The 16,137-nt window shown below is 39.8% G+C and overlaps 1 protein-coding gene across 19 annotated transcripts in view; it reads right to left on the bottom strand.

The window, feature by feature from the left end:
- obsl1b (obscurin like cytoskeletal adaptor 1b) overlaps window positions 1–16,137 on the bottom strand; it is a 38,372-nt gene that overhangs the window by 9,607 nt on the left and 12,628 nt on the right. For 5 of the 19 annotated variants that reach the window (XM_026143845.1, XM_026143850.1, XM_026143854.1 and 2 more), the window contains 20 exons: window positions 15,729–16,010; window positions 15,315–15,587; window positions 15,136–15,210; window positions 13,101–14,474; window positions 12,388–12,663; window positions 10,164–10,439; window positions 9,222–9,500; window positions 8,781–9,056; window positions 8,242–8,517; window positions 5,821–6,081; window positions 5,085–5,360; window positions 4,710–4,982; window positions 4,119–4,394; window positions 3,764–4,039; window positions 2,878–3,153; window positions 2,521–2,796; window positions 1,840–2,106; window positions 1,479–1,745; window positions 1,107–1,376; window positions 344–610 (listed from right to left, as the gene is read on the bottom strand). In XM_026143845.1, the coding sequence (XP_025999630.1) occupies window positions 344–610; window positions 1,107–1,376; window positions 1,479–1,745; window positions 1,840–2,106; window positions 2,521–2,796; window positions 2,878–3,153; window positions 3,764–4,039; window positions 4,119–4,394; window positions 4,710–4,982; window positions 5,085–5,360; window positions 5,821–6,081; window positions 8,242–8,517; window positions 8,781–9,056; window positions 9,222–9,500; window positions 10,164–10,439; window positions 12,388–12,663; window positions 13,101–14,474; window positions 15,136–15,210; window positions 15,315–15,587; window positions 15,729–16,010 (6,372 nt within the window). The remainder of the gene's footprint in view (window positions 1–343; window positions 611–1,106; window positions 1,377–1,478; window positions 1,746–1,839; window positions 2,107–2,520; window positions 2,797–2,877; window positions 3,154–3,763; window positions 4,040–4,118; window positions 4,395–4,709; window positions 4,983–5,084; window positions 5,361–5,820; window positions 6,082–8,241; window positions 8,518–8,780; window positions 9,057–9,221; window positions 9,501–10,163; window positions 10,440–12,387; window positions 12,664–13,100; window positions 14,475–15,135; window positions 15,211–15,314; window positions 15,588–15,728; window positions 16,011–16,137) is intronic. The other 14 variants (XM_026143859.1, XM_026143860.1, XM_026143861.1 and 11 more) reach the window with 10 other exon arrangements.

Raw genomic sequence — 16,137 nt, 5'->3', positions numbered from 1 at the left:
CTGTGAACAGAGGCATCTTTTAATTATCAAGCATTTAACCCTTAGAATAGAATTTGGTGTGTCCCACCCATGTGTAATTATCAGGGCTTTGTTGGTCCTGCGTCACAACAGAAAGCCCTGGTCCGAAAGTCAGCTTGGGCTGTAAGGATATCACCTGTTGGATTCCATCATATTTCAGTACAAGTGCCAACCTGGTCCCCAGGTCACTCAAATTACTCTTACTCAGTTAATTGAAATTTGCCTTCATATGAAGCAGTGATGGAGGCTGCGCGTGAGATGGGGTTGTCGGCAACAGCGGTAAACAAACAACAACAGGGCATAGTGAGAACACGTGGGCACTTACGTTCCACTGTGAGCTGGGCTTGTGTGCGGTCATGAAGGGTTTCACAGCTGTAGGTGCCCCGGTCAGACATTGACACTTTGTGGAGGGTGAGACTGTGTTTGCGGCCCTTGTGCTTTAGAGTATACTTGGCCCCAGGGTGGATTAGCACCCCTTGCCTCATCCACCGCACCTCTCCCGAATCCACACTCACCTCCACTTCTAGAGTTGCTTCACTGTATTCTTCAGCTACAACTGGTGTCATTTTCTTACTGAACAGCACCTGTTGCTCTTGAAGTGAATGTTAGGAATTAGTACATAACAGCGTGTCAACAGTTTTTCTGCATCACTTATATTCAATTACAGTATGCTTAAGTTATGTATGTGGTTTTTGTTAAGTCTACTGTGAGGCCACACCCAAACCAACGGGAATATGTAAACCAGCAAAGGTGCATGGCAAGTTTAAGCACAGAGAATGAGTAAAAAGCTCTGTGGGGCCTTACCCCCTGCAGTGCAATGCACGCCAAAACCACTGAGCCACTTGTCTCTGTCAGTAACCAGAGGAATTCTGATATGAGAACCTGTGAGGTGCAAGCTGTCAAAGTCACCTTTTCAATAGTTTAAAGTTGTTTGCAAGGAATATGTGTCATATATGCCATTAAAGGGAAACTACTCCACTGAAGCTTGATAGTCACCAGAGAAAAATAAGGAAACTTAATGTTGAATATTCTAACCTCTATGGATTATTCAAATTTGTAAAGTGTCAATCGCAGGGGCCGCAACTCACCTTGAACCTGTAGTTCTGCCTCTGAAATCAACCCCTCTGCATCAGCTGTCACTCTGCTGCTATCTGAAACCATGCAGTTGTTGATGCAGAGCATGTGGCATAGCCCATTGCTGGAAACCACAGTGCGCTCGTTCAGGGCTACTTGCTTGCCGTTTAAGCGCCACACCAACTTGGTGTCCTCTGGTGAAACCACACACTTAAAAACTGCATCTTCTCCTTCACAGATGATGACATTGCGAAGCTCTGCTATGAACTCAATAATACGGGGGGCTGAAAAACATTCATATGAATTGTGAGCTCAAACTTTGCTCACATGTTACAATTGCACATTGGCCAGCATATTGTCTCTCTTAAAGATTTACACGGACTTACTTTCTACAGTAACAGTGGCTGAGGTCTTGTCATCTGTGGATTCACAGACATATTCTCCACTGTCTTCCTCCATTAGTTGGTGGATGGTAAAGCTCCGCTCTCTACCTTGAGCCCTGATTGTGTGCTGACGGCTATGAGAGATCTCGTTGCCATTTTTTAGCCACTGAACGTCTCCTTTTGGCTTGTTGATCTCACATTGTAACGTAAGGCGGGTTCCCTTTAGAGCCTTGATATTCTCCAACTGTCTGATAAATTTAACCTTCATTTCTGTTGGGCAAAGAAATACAGTTTTAGATCATGGCATCTTGTAATCAAATACTTAGAAAGAGAGGTCACATTTTGTTAAGTGACAAATTCCTACCTTTCACTAAAAGACTGAAATACATCTCATCTGTCTTTACGTCACAGACATATTCTCCAGAATCAGACAGCTGCAGAGGATTAATGATGAGCTTGTGGGTATTACCCACACTGGAGATGTGAATGTTCTCCTCGTTCAATAGTTGGCCATCTTTCAGCCACCGAACATTTGCTCTTTCATGGCTCACAATGGCACACAGTGTGACGCTCTCGTTTTCATAGGCTGTGATGTTGTTTGCTTTTTTATTCAGAAACTTGGCTGGCGGCTCTGAGCAAAAATACATTTACAAAGAAGCTGCTTGAAATTCCAAGTGCAAGCATCATTAACCTCCTAGGACCTGGCGTCCACATATGTGGACATCACATTTTGGGTTGTCTAGACCAAAATACTTAATTTTTCTCTACAAGGGCCTGATATCCACTTACAAGGACGTTATACTGCCACTGATCTATCAAAATTTAAAACGAATGTCCTCATATGTGGATCTCATTTTTCTCAGAAACAAAAATTAGGTAAAAAAAAAAAATCTGGTAATTCTTTGTTTTTACAATCATCAGTTCCCAATCAACCCAAATAGCAAAGAAAAATTAAAAATGCATTTCATGAAAGAGTTTTGGTCTTAGGAGGTTAAACCTAGTCATATGAAATTCTGACACCTCTTTGAACATCATCTTAACTTACCTTGGACCTCTACAATTGTTATCAATTTGTCATCGAGGGCATCGCAAATGTATTCTCCAGAGTCCGAGGGCTGAAGTCCAGAGAGAACAAGCTTCCTAACAACGTCATAGTTGTCAATTTTTACGCGAGTATCTGGTTTCAGTCTCTTGCCGTTCCATAACCACTCAACTGTGGCGTTTGGCCGAGACACTTCACACTCCAAAATAAGATCATCTCCTGCTACCAGTATATGATGCTCTGGGTGGCCTGCATTTCCAATGATCTGCACAGGAGGCTCTGAACAAAAACAAGCACATTATCATTTTGTGTTCAACATAAAGGAAAGACAAGTTGTTAAGTATTTATTATTAATATTACCTTTGACAGTGATATAGAAGACTATTTTATCATCCACTGCATCGCAGGTATATTCCCCTGAATCTTCAAATGCCGCATTTAGGACCACCAGAGATCGGAAAACACCTTGCTCTTCGATGCAGTATCGCTCATTGTCATCAATAAGCTTGTCATCTTTATACCAGCTGACTGAGGCATTGGCTCTTGAGAGTTCACATACAAGAATAATGTCATCTGATACTAAGAACTGTTTTTCTATTTTTGCATCTGTTTTTCCAAGAATTTTTACAGGTAATTCTGAAAATGAAGAAAACAGAACATTCCATTTATTGGAACAGAATAATTGCCAGACCATCTGCAAAGGAAAAATGGTTGCAGGACAGTCAAGCTATATACGCTGCACTCGCAAACTATTCCCCAAATGATAGTGAAACAGTCTGGAAACCATTTGCCTTCAAAGTAAAAGTTGTGGCTTCTAAAATGTGTTTGTTAAAGCAATAATGTCCTACTTTTGTCAATGTTTTCCAGGTTTTACTGCTGCTTGGAGTGTAAATGTAAAGTGTTTGCAGACAAATCTCTATCTTTCATGCACACTACAGGCAACTGCAGCAATCTGCTAGAAACCAAAACAATCAAGGTTTTTGGTGCTGGGACACATACACATTTTTCCCTAGCAACTGGAGATCAACAACTAGTCTCTAGGCCTGTTTACAGACAGTACGTCTGTGTTAAATCTACACCATAGATATGTCGTAAGCACAAACCCTTATGAAACCTTAGAGTATAGCCTTCCTAGAAATATAACCACACATCACCATCAATGCAGCCTGCCACTTCCGTGGGCAACTTCAGTGGCTCTACATAGATTCACCCCAGAAGCATAATTCAGGCATGAGGCTTAACCTACCTTGCACTATCACACTGAAATCCATTACATCGTCTTTTGCGTCGCAGACATATTGCCCAGCATCTTCCACTGTCAGAAAGTGAATGGTCAACTGATGGATGACGCCATCTTCAAGGATTGTGATGTTTCTAGAGTCTTCGACTTCTTCCCCATTCTTCTTCCAAGTGACTTCAGCATTTGATCTTGAAACCTCGCAGTCTAGAAGTAGAGTCTCCCCGGCCATTTTCTCTACTCTACTTGCCATCTTCCGAGGACGAATGAAGCGAACAGGAGGCTCTGTGTGTTAAGTGAATCTTAAGTTAGAGTGGATATATGCTGACATAGCAAGAGCCTTCTAATTATTAAGTTTAATTACCTGCTATGTTTACAAAGAACGTCTTGGAGTCATCCGCTGTGTCGCATACATATTCTGCTGAATCTTTGACAGTGGTTTTAGGTATAATAAGTCTTCTGTAGACACCGTCCACCTCCAGAATGAGATTGTCGTTCTCCTCCACCTCGAGTCCATCACGATACCAGCGTACCATTGCATTGGGCCGTGAGATCTCACAGCTTAGCACCATCCTCTCAGATGTCTGCTGACACAGTTCCATTTCTGACTGACTTGGGGATACAATCTTCACTGGAGGTTCTGAAAGTGAATGGTATTACCCAGCTTTTCAATTAAAACAATACTGCATAATAGTGTAAAGGCTTCTGTATGCACCAGTTAAAATATTTCTCAGCTCTTTGCAGAGCAACAGACCAGAGTTAATTTCACCTTACCTTGGTGGGAGGCCATTTAGATATCAATATTTTAGCCTTAAAAATGTTCTGATGATGCGTGACATTGACTTGTTTGAGTTAAATATACCAACCCCCTAATAGGACATTGTGCTCCTTTCTCTTAGAACAGTGACATATCCCCACATGCACAGACAGTATCTATAGTGTCAGGTGTTTGTACCTGTGATATTTAGGTGAAAGAATATTGAATCGTCAGCTGTATCACAGACGTATTCTCCAGAATCCTCTACTCCACTAGACAGTATCTTAAGTCGTCGATAAGGCCCTTCTACCTTGAGCTTGATGTTCTCACTCTCTTGAAGCTTTTGACCGTCTTTATACCAGCTGACCACACCACTGGCACGAGACAGTTCACAGCTTAGAATAATTTCGTCAGGGACATGACGGTCAAGGTGGACATCCTCCTTGGGATAGATTATCGTCACAGGAGGTTCTTTGGAGAAAGAGTACAAGTAATTGAAGCCACATCTGTATATGCAGATACAATCAGCAGAGTTTTTGAATTCTGGACTGTTGTATTTGAGTATTTTATTACCTCGTATGTTAACTTTGAAGACTAAAACGTTGTCTCCTACACGGGATGTGTATGTAGCTGTATCGGACAGTTGGGCTGAATGTGTAATCAGCTTTCTGTTGGTGCCCTCTGCTTGGATTGTAACATTATTGGTTGGTTGCATTTCAGTTCCGTCTTTGTACCATTTGACAACACCATCAGACCTTGATACTTCACATGACAGAACAAGCTGTTCATGTTCCACAACACTCTGGAAAAGGTCCCTCTCTGGGATATCAGCAAATGTTACCGGTGGTGCTGCAGAAAAAAACAAAAAAACAAAATACTAAAAGTAGTTTTCGGATGAATCTAGATCTCATTATTTATGCTCATGCACAAGTTTTCACAGCCTAGTCATGCTGATTTTAAGCTTTGCTGTCAAGGTAATAACTCCTCACAGACATCAGAAGCATTGGTGGGTGTTAAGCCACATTTGAAGTGATGTAAAAACATATGTGCGGCAGTGAAATACTATTTACACAGGTTTGCAGAAAAAAAAGTTCATCATAATACATGCTGGACACTGAAGACGCTGTCCTAAAATGTAAAGCATGTATACAGAAAGCAGCTAAACGTTTAGACGTTTAAGAAAATCAGCTACGATGGATACGATGATGATCAGGTTTTGCTTTGTTAAGTATTAGAGGTCATGAAGGTGTACAAAACAGAACAGTTAAAACATTTGCCAAGAAAACATGGCCAAAAGAGATCATATCACCTTTCACCTCCACACAGAAATCGTTGAACTCTGAATCATCATCAGTTTTACAATTGTACACGCCAGAGCATGAAGATGTGGCCGGTTTCATAACCAGTGTCCTCTTTTTGCTCTTTGAATCAACGTTTAGTTCCGATTCTGGCAAGAGTTTTATTCCATCCTCAATCAAGCAGGTCTGGATTGCAGAATGTGAGATCTCGCACTTTGGTTTTATCAGTCCGCCTGCTTCAAGAGGATCGTTCCTCTCAGCCTCTGGAACAGCTGAGAATCAAACCCATGCTATAGGATCTTCAATTCATTGACAGTAACCAGATAGCAATGGTAAACAGATTTGTGTTTGTTATCCTACACTGTACAACTTACTTCAGTTTTTATAGTCAAGGGTGAGGTATGCCAACAGTGATTTTAATTAACTGATATTTGGCTCCAGAATGGTGTAAATGTTGTTTGGCAGACAGTGAAATCACACCATTATTTTAACATATAGCACTACAATGTAGTATGTAATAATAGTGTAGTATGCCTGGTCTCATTCCTAGGGAGTCAGATACTGTTGTTGTGTCAAGACGGGCATCTATCGGGTACCCACAAGTTGTCCTTTGGTGTTGGTGCAGTGACACACTGGGTTTATGGTTCCACCCATAAACAGGTCTTACTTCAAAGTCATAGCATATGGACACTCATAAAGTATGAATTGGCACCATATTTAAACTCACTGGGAAGCATAATTTCTCAGTGTGCATGGCCACTTTTGAGAAGGGGTTTTATTACAAACCAAGATCTTTTCCTGAACCTAACCATTAGTGTTCAGTGCCTAAACATACAGTCCAAACATACAAAAGTTTAAGACCACTTGAAAAATGGCAAAACATTATATTTTGCATGGTTGGATCATAGCAAGGTTCCAAGAAATGGGAGTGAGACAAAACATTTTTTTGAACATGCAGTTTATTGAAAACACTACTGTAGCTGTTTTACAGCTGATCAAAAGTTTAGGACCACAAGCCTTTAAAAGGCCAAATCTGTGCAAAAATGTGGATTTATTGTCATTTTCTGTCAGGTAGTCACACTGTCATGACGTTCTGATGGCAAAGGCAAAAAAATTTTCCCTTTTTGAACGTGGTCGGCTTGTTGAACTGCATATGCAGGGTCTCTCGCAGTGCACAATCGCAGCTTAAATAATCCTGAGGGTTATGGAACCAAAATGTCAAGTGGAAAACCCCCAAAATTTCACCAGCACTGAGCCGGAGGATCCAGTTGGCTGTCCATCAAGAAACTGGACAATCCTCAACCCAAATTAAGGCCATTACTGGTGCCGACTGCAGCCCCATAACCATCAGACACTGAAGGGCTTCAAAAATAAAAAAAACATCTCCGTGACATCATTTTCATTTTCTGGTCAACCTCAGACAAGGCTGAAAACAACAGAGGTGGCCTCGTGTCCATGAACGCCACAGAGCTGACCGTTTGGACTTTGCAAGAGAGCCCCAAACATTGGACATTGAAAGGTGGAAGAAAGTTTTATTCTTTTTATTCTTTTACTGGGTTTTTTTGGAGGTGTGGTCCTAAATTTTTGATCAGCTTTGAAACAGGCTGTTTAGTTTAAGCGTTGTTTTCAATAAATTGCATGCTCCAAAAAATGTTTTGTCTCACTCTCATTTCTTCTTGTTGGTTGATCCAACCATGTAAAAAATTATTTTTTTTTGCCATTTTTAAGTGATCTTAAACTTTTGATTGAAGCTGTAGTAAAAAGCAAGTTAAAATGAAACTAATCAGTAGATCAAAACAACGTAAAACGCAGTCAAAAGACAAACAAGGCATCTGTTTTTTCAAAATTGTATTATATACTGTATTATAATTCATCAAATTGTGTTTTTGGAAACTTTAGAGGTGAGGATTATATTATTTTATATTAGTTGCTAAATCTGGCTTCATTTCTGATCAACCTATGTTTCTCAACATTTTCAGCAGTTTCCTGAGCCCTTAGTCTGTGCTGATTTACATAGACAAAGACATTTATGTCTTGAAAAAGCCTCAATTTAAATTTCTTTTCTTTTTTATATCTCAGTTTTGGTCTCCACCAGTTAAAGAGCCAATCAATTTGGCTCTTTAACTGTTTTTTCTTTTTCTCCGAAAAGCTGCAAGTGTTATTCCTCTGTTACATTGTTCTGGAAGCAGGGTTGATGAAATTTTAAAAGTGAGTAATTACCTATCTGTGATCAAAATTATAGCAAAACCTCCAAATTTTACATTTTTAATTTGGATAAATATGTTCACCAACATTATAAACAAGACAAAGTACATAATCAAGCATTAACACATCTAACTTATACATTCAAATATTGTTCCCTAAGCTAGTCTACTAGCAAAGTATTAATAGATGGTTAGTAATTCTGACGAAGCTCAAAATACTTAGATCACCTGCAACATCCACCTTGAATTCTATATGGTCATCTGCGGCCTCACAGCTGTACATCCCAGAGTGTCTGACTTCTGCTGACTGAATGACCAGTGCTCTCAGTGTTTCTTTAGCTTGGATTTCATATTCACTCTCTGGAAGTAGCTGTTCTCCATCTTTGTTCCAATAGACTTGGGCAGTTGGCTCTGAGACTTCACACTGCAGCTTAATTGGGCAGCCTGCTTCAACAAATTTGTTTCTCGCAACCTCTGGAATCGCTGAAAACCTCACAGGAGTAGCTGGGGGGTATTAAAAGATTTGCAGAGGACTGCTGTTAAGCTGACAGAGCATCATTTAACAAGCAGTGTGAAAATAAGACTTTTTGGGTTTGATTAATTTAGCACAGCTAGGATTAGACTTGGTTTTTCACAAGGTGTTTTCAACTGCATGAATAAAAAGAAGTGCCTAGTTTAAGGGTAACTATGGTAACTATGGCCATGCTAAAATGCCCCAAACTCACACTTGCAAACTCTTTAACTGAAAGGGAATGTAAGAAAATCACCTTCGACGTCCACATGGAATGTTGCAATGTCATCTGCAAATTTACAGCTGTAGAGACCAGAGTCAGAGACTTTAGCAGAAGGAATCATCAATTTTCTGAAGTTGCCATCTCTTTTCATATCAAGCCCAGTTTTGCAGAATAGCTCCAAATCATCTTTAAACCAGGAAACCTGGGCAACAGGGTCTGAGACCTCACACTGGAGGATAATCGGACAACCAGCTGCAATCAGCTTGTATTTTTCTGACAGTGGGAGTGGCATGATCCGTGACGATCGGCCTAAAAGAGGAGAATAACAAGGGTACTGGGTAAGATGCTTGTAGTAGGCAAAACACAGTCCAGCCAGTCATACCATTTTCCCATGATCATTCAAATCAAAGTATGTTTCAGCCACTCACAACAGAGAATAAGAACCATAAGACGACAACGATAGAAATAAATCACCTTTTACATCCACTTTAAAAGTCACAGTGTCATCTTTTGTTGAACATTCATAGGTACCAGCATGCGCGCTTCCAGCTGATGGGATGAACAGTATCCTTGTCAGTCCATCTGACTGTACTTCCACATTGTTTTGTGGCAGAACTTTTACCCCGTCTTTATACCAGTCGACATGAGCAGAGGGATCATGAGAGAGTTCGCATCTCAGGACAATGGGAGCGCCTTCTTCGACGGACTTGTTCCGGTCATTCTCTTGAAGCTCTGAGAACTTCACAGGTAGGGCTGTAGGTTTTTAAAATTGCAAAAGATTGTCTTAATAAAGTGTCTTTAAATATTAAAACTACACTTTATGCAGTTAGAAATGAGTAGGAACTTAAATTCAACCAAAGCAGCAGACAGCTGACACAGGTCTTTAAGAACAAGGTGCTTTTGACAAAACAACATAAACAAGAACTCAAAGACATCTAGAGTGTCTAGAAGAGCAACGATCAATATGAAACCAACAAAAAGTACAGGTTAGACATAAGAGTGTTTATGGCACAAGAAGTGCATATGGTTAGTGACATTAAAAAGAATAAAGTAGACTCACAGCTTTCTTTATATATCGGATATGCTTAATCAGAAGCTGCATTATGACACCACATTTTTAATGAGATGTTTAGTGTGACGATGTCCTATATTCGTTCATTCTACTCTTATTAAAGTGTTAAAAAAGGGGTCATCATGAATAGGTGTGACGGGGAGTCGTTTTTCTTTAAAGTCACATAAAAAATTACTTACATTTGGCCTCTGCTTTTTAACGTGGCATGAGTAGTGTATTAGGAAGGCCGGGAAATGAACAATTTTCTGTTAGGTCACTACAAAAACGTGACTAAATCACCTGCTGTTAACCTGTTAGTGGCAATGCAAAACAATGAAAGCGCTGCAGAGTTTTTTGAGCATCACCTTTTACATCCACAGTGAACTGGATGTCATCATCCTTTGATTCGCAACGGTATACACCCGTGTGAGCCCGCTCGGCTGATGAGACAACTAGACTCCTCAAATTTCCCTCTGACTGGATGTCTACTCCACTCTGAGGTAGGAGCTTTGTTCCATCCTTGTACCAACTGACTTGTCCAGTGGGGTCTGACAGTTCACATTGTAGAGCAATGGGATAGCCTGCTATGACCGTCATTTTCTGGTCAACCTCAGACATTGCTGAAAATGTCAGAGGTGGAGCTACAGGATTGAATGTAAGATAGAACTGGTCAATAAAACATGTACTGTAATGGACCAAAAGAAGCAAAGCAAAGCCCTAAAACTGAAGCTTTCCAATAAAATCAATAAACTATGTTAAAATTTTTCAAATTTGTATTTGTAAGGAAAGATTCAGCTAGATACATTTAGTAAACCTGGTCTACCAAACGTTTTATTAATATTAACAGTCAGTCTTGTAAGAAAGTTATTGCATTAATTTAAAAAAAAAAAAAAACCCAACTGAGGTGGTTCTGCAGTGACAGCAAATGTATGATAAAGTATACTTAATTAGCAAAGGTTTATGTTTACAAATGGTTGAAAGTCATTTTTTGTTTTACACATTCGGCCAGTACCTACAGTATGAGTATAGAAGATGATTTAGCCTTAAGAAAATTCCTGCCTTTACAGTAGGAGGCTGGAAAGTTGGAATTCTTCCAATGTTCAGTCACCTTACTTAGTCAAGCAAAGAGTGAGTGTACTAATGAAACCCTGGGTACCTGACAAAGCAATTCAGATTTATTTTGACACAACTGTGAAGACATCTAAGACATTTGGGTCAAAATACCTTTGCCCGCATCAAGGCTGTGTGCTTCTGTATACTGTCTTGGCAGGGACAAGGATTTCATTAATTGGATATTATGACTTAATGATAGGGTTAATATACTGAATCTTTGGGCATGTTTGGTTAGTTCACATGTCAGTGATGTCCCACAGAGAGCCGTAATGCACCCCTATTAAAGCTAACCAAGGGTATTTCTCTACAAAAGAACGCAGATTGTGTGCTACCTGAGTGCTTGGCAAATTAAAGATTTTGCAAAACACTTAACTTCCTCTTGGATAATAAGTCAAAAATCAGATTAAGCCGCACTGTCTTTCTAGGGCAACTTTAGCTAATTGTAGACAGTGCCTAGTTCTTTCATTTTGATTTAAAGATAAAATAGAGCATGGCACAGTGTTTGAAAACTCTCATTCGTTAACTTCAATGGAGTATGCTACAAACTAAGTACTAACTTGGACAGAGCCTTAATGTCCCCTGAGCAGTGTTGTCAAAAATAAGCCTAGGATTAGCACGATTAACACAACCTGCAGACATGTTAATGTTTTGTTGTGCAACATAGAATGTGCAAGAAATTACCCCACTTGTCAATTTTGAGGAAACCATTTGCGTACAAGTGGCTAAATGTGACTGTAGAAGTTGTCACAGCATATTCAAAATAAAAACATCAGACACAGTAGCTTACTGGTGTTAATAAGTCATGTGACCATGGTGTAGTTCTTTGAGATTGTACTTACACTTCAGAAATCATACAGTTGGAATTCATTTGCGGAGATTATCCTGCTGAACAAATGTGTCATGAATTTTTATTTTACTCAGAGCTTATTTTCTGTGACAATCCAAAAGCATTTGGAGAAATCCAATTGACTTTTTAATTAAAGGATCCAGGGCCGTACTTCAAGGCTGGCCTACAAAAAATTTCATCCCAGCAGAACTCCCAGAGTGCACCACACAGGTAGCTGTAGTTTCAGTCTCTGTGATTCATGGACTCAGACATCATAGAGTGAAGTCATGAAAGCACATGACAGTGGTTACTAGTTAAATGTAATTTAAATATTTGGATTGTACTTATTGTACTTATACTTATTTTTCTTTTAAATTAACATAATCCAAGAACTCATTTTGTGCAGATTGCAAATGATTACAGTAAAGTGAAGTTTTTCAATCAGTTGAGGTTTTGTATTTAACTATATTAAAGTGTCTTGATTTTTTTTTCCAATCAGAGAAACTAAAATCTGTCTACTTTATGGTAATTATATTTTTCCAGAAAACTAAAAAGAAAGCTTGCATTTTGTGAGTAAAGCAAACTTATTTGTATGCAAATAACCTCCACTAAAATCTAATTGCATAACAGGTGAAAACATCTTTTGTCACCTTTAACATCCACATGAAACTGCACTGCATCATCTGTTGTCTTGCAGCTGTAAATCCCTGCATGAGACAGTGTCGCAGATCGGAAAGTCAGTGTTCTTATAGAACCATCTGCCAGCATGTCCTGCCCAGCTGCTTCAAGAAGTTTTATTCCGTCCTTGTACCAAGTAACTTCACCATTAGGATCTGATATCTCACACTGCAGCATTAGGGGTTCACCACCTTCAACAGACTTGTTCCTTTCAGCCTCACAAAGTCTTGTAATTCTCACAGGCGGAGCTGGGGATGTTTGAGGTAACATCAAGAGAAAATTGCATCACTATTACTGACTACAACAGAAATGAAGCTTTAAAAACAAAAGGAAAGAGCAAATCAAATTCTAACATCAAGATTAGTCATGCCAATAAACCTTGAGAGTTAAAATAAGTCATAATAAAAATATGTCCTTGTTTATTAGTAATATAACAAGATGTGTCTTTGGTTAGACTTGAGATACCTGGGCATTCAAGTTAGGATTTGAAGCTAATGTATTTACTCTTTGCTCTATTTTGAATGTTCCTCCCAGACCACCCAAGCGCAAATTCAACTACTGAAGTACTTTTAGTGTAAATAAAGTCAAGTGAGTAGTTATAGAGATTGCCAAAATGTAAAGGATTGCAAAAAAAAAGGCAATCTCAATCATTGTGCCCGTTCATTTTTTGCTTGGTAATGCTAACCATTTAAATCACCTTCAACAGCCACCTTATATGCAGTGACACTGTCACTCCAGTAACCATCATGTGTCCCTGAGAGGTAGAGCTCTTCTGATTCTACCGTTGCTGTCTGCTTGATATTGCAAGGCTCTGCATAGTTGGTCAAATGTCTTTTCCCAGAGTTAAATGTGATGTCTACTTGTTCTTCCGTAGTCTCCAGGGTGCGATAAAACTCTGCGGGGACTGTTGCTTTCTGACTTGGCAGGGACAGCACTTCCAAATCGTTAGAAACTGCTTGTCCTGTATTATCGGGATGATCCAATTTGACATATGCAGACTGCTGCAAGTCGTATGGCTCTTGTTGGAAAGTTTTTACCTCTTTAAGGTTAGAAAAATCCAATGATTGAAGGGATGCTGTTTTAGGGAAGTCACTGAGCCCCTCTGAAAGATCAGCAGATTTCTGTAGGAGTCTGTTGAACTCCTCTGATTGGTCAGTTGCAGTCCATAAAGAGTTATAGGGCCCCTCTGAATAGACTGTTTCAGTTTGTAAATGGTCACAAGGCTTCTCTGAAAGGACAGGTGGGATCTGCATGGAATTAAAGGCCCCTTCTGATTGGACATCTGCAGTCTGCAATGACTTAAATGGTTCCTCTGATTTGACAGCTACAGTCTGTAAGGATTTAAAGGGCTCCTCTGATTTGTAACTTTCAGAGATTATGGATTCAATCAGATCCTCTGACTGTGGAGTTGCAGTTTTGAAAGACTCAGAGATCCTGTCTGATTTGATTGAAATCTGTAAGGTGTCAGTATTGTGCTCTGGTGTTGTAGCTGAATTCTGTAGAATGCTGCCTAGCTCTGACTGGACAGATGGTGTCTGTCCTAAACTATGTAGCTCCTCTGATTGGAAAGTTAGATTCTTGGAAGTGGATTCCTCTGACTGAACAGTTGCAATTTGCAAAAACTTGCAAAACTCATCTGTCAGAACAGCTGTCTGCAAAGAATTGTCAGGTTCTTCAGATGGGGCTTCCGTATGCTGTACATAGTAAATGAATTCCTCACCTTGTGTATCTTTGAGCTGTGTAGTGTGATGGTGTGTGTCAGACTGAGTTGTTATTGGGTTTACAGAGTCATGGTACAGTGGACATTCGGCTTTTTCCATTTGTTGACCATCATAGAGTTCGTTCAGCTGTTTAGATGCAGTGCAGTCAAACATATATTCATATGCTGACTGAGAAGTTGGTGTATGACTGGAATGGTCTTCACATGTCTCAGTATCTCCAGCCTTGCCACCGGAGATCCCAGAATTGTATTTTGAGGACACCCGGATAACTTCAGCAGGACAAGCCTCCTCTGTGGACTTGCTCTTCTCTTGGTCAGAAGAGAGCCTTGGCGATGTAGCTATAAGCATTGTGATGTACACAGAGAAAGGTTTTCAGTGGTTGATGGTCTCAATACTTCTTCTTATAACAGAATTTTACATCAGTGTGGGTTAGCATGGAGTTATGGGATTATCCATTGCAAAGACAAACAAGAAGATCGACCAGGTTTGGTCTGAAAGTGAGCTCCAATATGTCTTCCTTCAACTGACTCCTAATATTCTCATACCAAAAATCTGTACATTAGCACCATAAAAACCTATGGTACATTAATTTTGTTGTCTTTGACAAGAGTTCGTTGTCATTGCAACGGGGAGACGTTCAGGGCAGCAATGTGAATGAGAGGATCTGGTGATGAATAAGACATAAGATGGACTTTAAGAGTGGTAAGTTGCTTGTTACAAGCAAAGATGACTGTTAAAATGAAGAATGAAGTGACAAACACAACGTATATGTTAGTATGAGAAGCAGCTACACAGCTACTAATCAACCATTTAAGAGGCAAAAACAGCAGGAAATGACCTGAAACCAGTGATGACAATGTGACACAGAGCAATTTTCTAAAGGAAAAAAGATTTACAGATGCCTCAGATGATTGGGCTAACAATAAAATACACCACTATTGTTAGTGGCATTTATGTGCTTGGTTAAAATGGATGATTGATGTTGAAATATCAAATCACCTTTGCCATCCACTGTGTATTGGGTAGATGCATCAGCTATCTCACCAATCTCATCACGATAGTGACACTGCTCTGCTGTTTGGACAAAGCCAAAGAGAAAACAATGAGCTGGGTGATAGCGTTACATATGTAACTTATTTCTTGATTCTTAATTGTGCAGGTACAATGAGGAGAACCACCTTTTATGTCCTCATTTAACTGTACATCATGAGCTGTTTCACAGCCAAACTTCACATCACCAGAGGCATATTGTAACTGGAGGGGAAAGATTTGGCTACTTCTCTGGGATTCACTGTCAGTTTCCCTTTTGGGGTAGATCTGGGTTCCATCTTTGTACCAACAGGCTTTGGCAACGGGATCTGAAATCTCAAATTGCTGAACAATTGAGCAGTGTGGTTCAGCAGAGTTGGCCTTCTCGTCATCAGGGTCAAGTAGATATGTTGGAAGTGGCACTACAAACAATCATTGGGGGGGAAACTGACTTTAAAGAGAAACTGATACATTATATGTTTATATAGAAATGTTACTAGAAGCTGCACAAAGAGTTAGTACAGCTGAAGCAGAAACCACATTTGCAGAAAAGGTATAATCACCTTGATTTTTTACTATTAATTTGGCAACATCATCTGCTGTTGCACAATAGTATGCTCCAGAGTTTGCAGGATGAGTTGGTTCAATAACAAGGGTGTTCTTGATGCTTCCATTTTCAAACTCAGGCTCTCTGTCAGGCTGTGTATCAGGTTCTGTATCCCTCTGCTTTGACACCTGGAAAGCAGGGTCTGAGGATTCACAGGGTGGTTCAGCGGGGGGGTACGTTGCTTCAAGAAACTGTGTCTCCACAACCTCCAGCGAAGGCGACAATGGCAACGTTGGAGCTAAAGATTAATGATTAATATTATGACTATGGACTTAATGGAACATACTCATACTATGAAGAAAAGGGCAATAAGTTTAACTTCCCCAAAACTGGGAAGTAATCTGCCATCTCAAATTCAACGAGAA

The sequence above is a fragment of the Astatotilapia calliptera genome, chromosome 16 (genome assembly GCF_900246225.1).
Source record: "Astatotilapia calliptera chromosome 16, fAstCal1.2, whole genome shotgun sequence".
Lineage (NCBI taxonomy): Eukaryota > Metazoa > Chordata > Actinopteri > Cichliformes > Cichlidae > Astatotilapia > Astatotilapia calliptera.
The sequence above is the reverse complement of the archived record's forward strand: the minus strand, read 5'-3'. Positions and strand labels throughout refer to the sequence as shown.